General features: G+C 52.4%; 1 protein-coding gene across 1 annotated transcript in view; it reads right to left on the bottom strand.

Moving 5' to 3' along the window:
- Positions 1-833: 833 nt before the first annotated feature.
- Positions 834-8,821, bottom strand: part of Poc1a (POC1 centriolar protein A) — a 67,153-nt gene continuing 59,165 nt past the window's right edge. The window contains exon 11 of the mRNA XM_032910831.1: positions 834-1,044. Coding sequence (XP_032766722.1) covers positions 946-1,044 — 99 coding nt within the window. The 3' untranslated portion in view covers positions 834-945. The remainder of the gene's footprint in view (positions 1,045-8,821) is intronic.

Here is an 8,821-nt window from a genome sequence, read left to right as displayed (position 1 = left end):
GTGGAGGAAGAGGCCCCTGGAAGCCCTCATGAATGGAGACAGGATGCCCGGGAAGACAGGATCCCCATGGAAGCCAGTTATGAGGGTGTGGGTAGTACACGGAGGCTTCGGCTATTCGTGCACCCCAGTACCCAAACAGCTGCAAACAATCTGAACACCCCACTCCCTGTTGCTGCCATTCTCCCTTTAGGACCTTGGGATGGACCGATGAGGTCTTATCCAGAACAAGTCTGCACAAAGGTCAGTCAGAGTAGTTTTACTTCTCAGATTCCTTTACTCTCATGCATATAGAAAGCAAGAAGCCATGGGTCCTGGTGAATATACGTGGTGACAGAAATTAAGGCCATGGTAAAGGACCCACCTATTCCACCCAGCTCATTCCTGAACAAACCTGACTTAGATGGCCCTCGTTGGGGCTTTTGGGGGGAGAGGGGTCAGATGGAGAGATTCTTGGCTCATCTAAGCAATGAGCAGTCAACTTAGAAGCCAGTCAGGAGGCTAAAGGTGAGGTGAATGGAGACCTGGGGTGGGGGGTAGGGGAGAGAGAGAGAGGAAGGGAGGGGGTGGGGTGGGGCAGAGCAAGCCCACACATGCACTGTCTTAGGCTTCTGAGTAAACACACAGTTCAGATGGGTACTTTTTGTTAAACTGAGTGTGGCCCTGCCTTCCGGGTCTCCAGTCTTTTCTGCGTGGCTCTGCCCACTGGGAGCTTCCCACTGTCAGATGGAGAGGTCCAGGTACCAACAGCACCTGTGGGGGTGGGGAGGGGGTGGGGAGGGGGTGGGAAAGGGTGGGGAGGGGGTGGGGAGGAGGGCACCCAATCCCAGACTGGGTAAGGTGTGGCTCCCCGGGTGGGATCCCTTTATTTATTTACTCAAGTTCCCGTACAAATCCCTGGCCTGCTATCCCCCCAATCAATTGAGCTCCTGATCCTTGCTCCCCTCATCAAGGTGGTGTTCTCTGCATGATTAGCTGCTGGTTCTCCAGGCATTGCTTCAGCCTGTCTTCTGTCAGTGTCAGCCGCTGCTCCAGAATGGACACTGTCTGCAAAATAAAAGGTATCAGGCTCAGGATGGAGGGCCTACCTTGCTGCCCTGGAATCACTGTAAGCCACTTCAGCCTGGTACCCAAATGCCACGTGCCTGACTCCCCACCAATGGGCTCTGCCTGGCCTTTCATGCCCTCTGTGCCCATCTCTGGAGAATTTGTGGGCAGGAAGAGGAAAGGCAGATGGCAGACCTCATAGCCTTCAGTCATTTCTCCAAGACAACCATGGGATAAGGAATTTTGAGCCCTAGTCTGGTACTCCTGCACAGGACACAGCCCTCCCCTCTATGCTAAGGGCACTCTTTCCAAGACTGGCAGGGGACAAAGTGAGTGTCATCCACCCTACCAGCCCAAGCCCAGAGGGTGGGAGCTCTACTTGTGTGGGTCCTATGAGCACAGAGTGAGACAGTGCCACCTGGGGGTGAGGACGAGGGTGATCACTGGCAAGGGACAATGCCACATGGAACCACTTCCACGCACCCAGGCTATGTGTACTTCAAGGACCAAGGCCAGGCTTGCAGATGGGGCTCCCACAAAGATTGTAGAATCTGTCTGCTTCCTCTGGCTTTGGGCAGCTGCACACTTCACAGAGGACTGTCACTCTGCCTGTCCCACCAGTCTCACCAACCCTAACAACGCTAAGCTGGCCCAGGCTCTGCTGGTCACTTCATACATGAAGGCCACACCAGCCACTGAGGATAAGGTCACCGCACGTAAGGTCACTGTGAGCGCAACAAGCTAGGTTCCCACTGTCACTAGAAAGGCCAGGTAATGTGTCTCATCCCCTGAGGCTCCATGGATGCCTGAGCCTGATCCAGCAGAAAGGAAGCTTTCATACACTCAATAAAACAGACATTTTGAGAAAGAGTTTCCCCTTCAATGCTGCTATAAATTCTCACAGCATCCTGTGTGGATGTCAGCTGTTACAAAGGGTGCTCCATCTGATGGCTGGTCCCTTCTACATGAGCTGGCCAGGGATGGGAGGACTCTGTCCCTCTAGGTCTGAGGACAGAACCTGAAAAGTCACTGCCTGTAGAACATGAACTGGACCCCCTGAGGCAGAGCTCAGCTCAAAGAACTCCTCACGTCTCCAAGTTGGCCAGCCAAGGAACCAGCAACGGGTCTGCATCTCGTAAAGTGGCAGTGGAAAAAGCCCCCGGCTGGCCCAAGCAGCATTCCTGCAAGTTTCCATTGGCTGCTGTGAACCGTGCACTGCCGGAATCAGTCTTCTTCCAGCCCCTTTCCGACAGACAGTCAGGACCCAAGGCCACAGTGGGGAGCAGCGCTGATGGCATTTCCTTTTCTGCCTGCTTTTTTTTTTTCTTCCCCTTTAAAACTTTTAATAGGAACCCAATTTCCAAATGCAGAGACTGCGGACCTAAAAAACAAGAGATGCTGGGCCAATGGCAGGACTGGGGCCTCTACTCAGTTCCATGGGAGGGAGGCCCAGACTTTAGCCCAGCAGGAATGTGGTCATTAAATGTGTCTATATTAGATTAAATTGAATAGAAAAGCATCCTGTGTTTCACAACCATTCACTAATGGAGGGTGCCGGCCCCACTGGGAACACTTTTGCCTGCAGTTCTGAAGGGGTACTCCTTGTTTTGTAGCCACGATGTATGTACTCCAAACCTCAAACTTGTGGCAGTCCTCCTGCCTTAACCCTTCCAGTGCTGGGATGAGAGACAAGAACACCGTGTCTGGCAAGGGACACTTCAGTGAGTGCCTTGTACTTGCATCTCCCCCTACTACTCTGACGCGTTGCTCCCTGCCAGGCAAGCTAGAAGAGTCACGCCATTTTCGTGTCTGGACTCACTTTCTCTGTCTGCTCTGCCCCTGAGCCTATTCTGTCAAGAGGTCAGGTGGCAGTCACCACCAGGGATAACTTACCAGGCAGTTCCAAGATACATCTTAACATGTTTTGTGCCTTAACATGAACATGTTATGAACATGTGCATGAACCACCATGCCTGCTTAATGCCCACTTGGGTGCTGGGTATCAGACTTAGGGCTCTGTGCACGCTAGGCGCTCTACCAACTCAGCTATCTCTCGTGTGTGCTGCTCTTCTCTTCCACAAAGGAGAGGGTTCTCCCCGCTGTGGAAAGGCCCCACCAGGGCCTCTGAGTAGCAGGATCACACACCCTCAGTCTGGTGAGGTAACTAAGCAAGCCCCTGGCTGGGGTCTGCATAGGTCACAGACTGGAACACTCAGGACAGGCTGCTGCCACTCTGCCAGGACCTAGAGGAGGGAGGACAAAACATCTGGGATCATGGTGGACATCTGGGGCTTCCCTGCCAAGACTAATCTTACTCTCAGAGTGGGACTTTTACCTGCAGTGAGCACACGTCTACACCAGTGTCTGGGACTCAGAAAGCTTGGTAAGTATGTATTGCATCAGTGTCCAGAGGACTCTGATTACCCAGTGCCCTTGCAGGGGAGCTTGGTCACACAGGCGACTAGCTACCCACCTCATTTCAATCCCATGGGAGTCTCTTGTCACAGAAAGTCTGATCTGTCTGGGCTGGAACATAAGGCCATATCCGACTCTCAGAATGTGAATGGGACTTTAATAAAAACACACCTGCAGTATTGGGAGTCCACACTCCATAGCCTACCTCCCTTGACTTTCTTTAGTACAAAGGCAGATAAGACCTGGCCTTCCAGGTCATCCAGTGATTTATGCCCTGGCCGGTTCCCTCAGATGGAAGTGTGTCAGATCAGGTTGCAGGTGCCCGAGGGGCAGAACACCTGTCACGACTTCCAATCACAATGTCTAAGCATGTGCAGCCCGAAGAGAAGGCGGAGGCCTCCAGAGGTCCTAACTCCAGTTTGCTCAGAGCCAACCAGGGCCTTGTCACACGTCTGGTAACACACAGACACACTTTCTAGATTGCAGGCATCCCCTCCCCAAACCTCAGGCAAATGGTCTTTGATTTGCCTAAATGCCTAGGCTTGGAATTTTCACAGAAGCCATGAGGCAAGGAAAAAAAAAATGTTGGGTTGGTGAGATGGCTCCTCAGGTAATGGCAGCCACAAGACTGCCACTCTGAGTATGATCGTCAGAATCCATGGCTGAAGGAAAGAACTGAATCCCCAGAGTCGTCCTCAGACCTTTACATGCATGCTGTGGTATGTGTGTGAGCATGTGTATATGTGTGCATCCTGCATATACAGTTTAAAAAGAAAGAGAAGGGAGAAAAAAAGAGGTAATGTTTCAGGGACAATGCTGTCCTGGAGTCAGGGGTGGACAAGTGCCCACTGGTTCAAAGGGACAAATAACAAGTTTTATGCTGGCCGGGGGCTGTGCTGGCCCGCCTGGCCTCATGCTAGGCTGAGGGAGTGAGACATGATCAGGAGCTGGGGAGGAGCTCACCAGGCAAGGCAGACAACCACAGGAGCTCACACGGTGTCACACGGTGGATCAAGGAGAGAGGGCCCCAGGCCCCACAGCCCTCAGAGCAGCAGGGAGAGTGTGAGAGGATGTGGCTGCTGCCTGGGAAGAGTCTGGGAGGGGCTGCATAGCTGTGGGAAGGCAAGGTGGAATCGGATGTGAGGGGTGGGGGTGGTTCAGACTGGAGAAAGGGAAGCCCTGGAGGAAACTAGACAAAATTAGAGAACTCTCTGGAGAGTGAGCCAAGATGCAGGTTAGAGAAGAGAGCCCAGGAGAGAAGGGAGTGTGAGGTCCCTTGGAGAGAACAGAGGGACACAGTAGGCCTTGTAGTGGCCTGGAGGAGGCACAGTGAGCGCAGCAGAACAAGCGCTTCTGAGTCAATCATCACTGTTGGGAGAGTGGAGCGGTCAGCGCATCCACAAGCCCATGATGAAGGAAAGTGGAACCCAGCCTAGGAGGGCCAGGGGCTCTGCAGGGCACAGGACAATCCAGGGTGCTGCAGAGCCCTGCAGGAGTCAGCCAGGAAGGGATTGCCCAGCGTAGGTGACCGGATAGGAGTAAGGTGCTGGGGACAAAACCCAAGGGCGCAGTGACAAGTGGCTGGGCCAGCCCTTGGCTCAGGGAGGCAAGTGAGGATTTAGGAGCTGGGGCCGGGGGTGGGGCTGCCAGTGTGACTCATCTTGGGCTTCTGGAGGAAAACCCTCCTAGGATAGGCTCAACAATGGTACTCTATTTCCATCCTGATTTTCCTGCAAGGGAGGGGAGACAGCGATCTGCCTCCGGTTAGGGCAACATTCCCCAGGCAAACGCGGCTTCTTTCACTCACAGTTCAAGACGAGTAAGACATTTTACGTAACACTCTGAAGGGCCTTCTAAACAGTCTAAAAGGAACTGACTCTAAAGTGACAGCCTTTATTTTTAGTCACCTAAGAACCATGGTGATTCTCAAAGAAGCTGCACCAAAATGCCAAGCCTGACACGTCTGGCACTAGGCTCCCCCCACCCCCCAGTGGCAGAGAAACAGCGCTAGGGTCGTTTTGATGATGGCTTTCTATACCAGCATCAGTTATGAGGGTGTCTGCTGAAGGCCTGCCAGGATCCCAAGAAAGCTCTAGGACCCCCTAACAGCTGAATCTTGCTCCTTGACAGGACCAAGAACCCACAGTAGCCAGACCAGATGCTGTGCGTGGGCTTGGGTATCTCTGATGGCCTGAGGTGGCTGAGGGGAGACGCTTGGCTTCTGACAGATGTGACTAGAAAGCTAGGGCAACTTCACAGGGCCTCACCGGTGACCCACACTGCGCTTGCAATCCCTGCAAACTCCCAGAGAAGGGTCTTCTGTCCATTTTAAGGAGGGGTGAGAAAGTCCAGAACCCTGAGACCAGATTTCTTCCTTAAGGGAAGGCAAAACAGTGAAAAGGGTCAGGTACAACTTGGTGGTTGTCCCCCTACCTCAGGGACACCCAACACCCTCGTGCTCTCTCCCTGGGTTGCATGGGCCTTTCATTGTCCCTTCTATTTCCTGATGGCCACCTCCTGCTCATCTCCTGTCTCCCCACTACTGACCCCCTACAGTCTCACTGGCCTCTTTCCCTCTTTGGTCTGGTGTTCTCAAAGTAGGCTGATACTGCATCTTCTTACAACTCTTTCTTCCTGGTTATTTCTTCTTCTATCTCACATTTCACTGTGTTGGGAAGAAGGTAAGGGAAGCTCGCGAATGTCTTACCCACCGGTACGGTGCCCCTGACATAAGGCTGTGGGCCTCAGGCTGCAGCTCTCAGTGCTGAGGAGGCTGCTGTCCCTGGGAGAGGATTGACAACTGTCACAGAGTGGAACATCATGGTGCTTCTCAAGGATAGGATGAGTGAAAAGGCCAAGGGACAGCTGGCAAACGGTCCTGTTCTGGCCAGTGTGGTTGGGTAGGAAGAGATGTATGATAGAAATACGGCTGGGGGCTGGTCATGGTGGTGGGGGACACCTTTAAATCCCAGCACTTGGGAGGCAGAGGCAAGCAGATCACTGAGTTCGATGCCAGCCTGGTTTACAGAGGTCTACAGGAGGGCCAGGGCTACACAGAGAAACCCTGTCTCAAAACCAAAACCAAAACCAAACAATTTAAAAACAGAAAAGAAAGACGAAAGTTAGAGTAGGGGTCCTAGCCAAAAAGGAGAGGGAAGGAGGAAGCCTCCATTTTCTGTTCCCTATTGCTGTGTCACTAAGCCAGGTCTGAGCAGGTCCTGTCAGGAAAGATGATATGGCGTCTGCTGCTGCCTGAAGGAACTCTGGGTGAAGACCTGACCTAACCACTGGTTCCACCAGTAGAGGAATGGAAGGCCCTTCAGAACATAGACCAAGGATAATGTTCAAAGTCACACAGCTTCCAGCAGCTACTTCTCCCCACAGCCACGGTCACCACCAGTGCAGAAGGCCTCTCTTGTGGAAATATCACAGGACACTCATGAGGTCCTTTTGACCCACTCAGGATATCCAACAACTCTTATTACCACACTCTTGACAGGCACCTACACACTCAGTACAAGGGACTCTGGTTCCCCAGGGCTTCTAGACATTGCTGTGACCAGGACAAGTCTGGAAGGGCTGAGTTTTGGTAAAACTGCTCTGCCATCACCGATGGTAAGTGATATATATATCTTAGCAGGAATTAAGAAGTGAGCTATGGGGTTGGGGATTTAGCTCAGTGGTAGAGCGCTTGCTTAGTAAGTGCAGGCCCTGAGGTTGGTCCTCAGCTCCAAAAAAAAAAAAAAAAAAAAAAGAGTTAAGTGAGCTATTAGGTATGTGGTAGGCCAGCCACTCTAGCTATGCTTCTCAGATACACGGCTAGGCTCTTAGGAGGATCTGCACATGTGCAGGACTCAGCGCAGCTTCCCTCGGCTACCCCACTCCCCACCGAGCTCTGGGGACCTTCTTCCCAGCAGTTATACCCTACCCTGGACAGAGCATTTCGCTGTGCTCAGGTCTTATTCCAAGGAGAACCCTGGACCCTCTTGGGAGAGAGAGTAGATTCCTGAGAGGAGGCACCTCCTGGGCCTGCTCCAGGGGCTGGAAAGTAGGTAACACGGAAGTGGGCAAGGTGGCTAAGCCAGGCAGCCAGATGGAAGTAGAATGCTGACACCCAGCCACATGCCTTCTGCCTCGGCAAGAGGAGGAGTGACTGTAGTCTAGTATGGGAGTCTAGGGCAAGATAGAGACCTACTCTGGCTAGGAAAAGACAGCAGCATTGGGCAGAAGGTAGCACTCGGCTGTCTCATAGCAACCAAGGTAGCCATAGCAGGGCTCTGTGGAGAAAGGGCTCCTTCTGCACTAGCACACACCACATCCACCTTATGGACCCACACCTTCCTTGCCATACTCTGGGCTTTACCTCCTGTCTGTCCCCCTGACACCATGTCTCAGCTGCCAAGTGACTCATGTCCTAATTCACCTTGATTCCCATCCTTCCCATGGCCTCTATCACATCCCTTCCTACCCAAAACATCAGACTCCTGTGTGTGACACTCACATGGCACTTGTGGCTCTGTGTGGTATAGGTCACTACTGCTTCCTGAAACCCAGGTACAACTTCTCTCCCAGGATCCCTCCTGGCCCCAGATCATACGTGGGGCCTGCCGCCTTCTCCTTTGTGTGTGACTGAAGCAGGGGTGTGAGCACCTGAGAAATGTCACAGCAATTCTCGGTGAGAAGCTTTGGCCTGTGTGGCAAAAGAACAGGATTCAGACTTTGATGGTCCGTGCTCAAATCTGAACTTGACCAGCTTGCCGACTGGCCTTGGCTATGTTACCGGACTCAGAGCTTCAGTTTTCTTGTATGTAAAATACAGCTCTCAAGGCTACTGCAACCCTCACTTAACTCATGTTTATTCCACACATACTGTTGGGGTGGGAATAGGGTGCACTGTGGGCACCATGATGCCCCTAGCTCTTGCCTGGCTGGGCTTTGGGATATTGGGACACACTGACATTCCAAACAGAGTTTTCTGTGATCAGTCTTAGCAGGGTCTGAGCCACTGGGGTGCAAAGTCTGTGGCTTCTTATAGCTCCCCTACGATGGAAAACTGCTCTTAATCATTTCCAGGACTGTGGCTGATTTGGGCTTCCCAGGAGGTCTCTCTGGAGGATCTTGGGTTCCCCAGTACCCTTCCCCCCAAATTCGGGACTCTATTAAAGGCTAAGGGGTATCATTTTAAAAAAAGAAGAAGGTGCAGTTTCCCTGGCACGCCGCTGTGAGTAAAAGTGGTATGTCTGGGCGAAGGTTCTGGGGATGGCCACTGGCTCCAAGAACATGATCTGGACTGTGCTACACACTTCTAACTCCTTTGTTCATTTTAAAGACAGAAAATGTGGAATTAATCTCTCTATCACAT

The sequence above is a fragment of the Rattus rattus genome, chromosome 8 (assembly GCF_011064425.1).
Source record: "Rattus rattus isolate New Zealand chromosome 8, Rrattus_CSIRO_v1, whole genome shotgun sequence".
NCBI lineage: Eukaryota > Metazoa > Chordata > Mammalia > Rodentia > Muridae > Rattus > Rattus rattus.
Note: the sequence above shows the minus strand (reverse complement) of the source record. Positions and strands in the feature narration are given on the sequence as shown.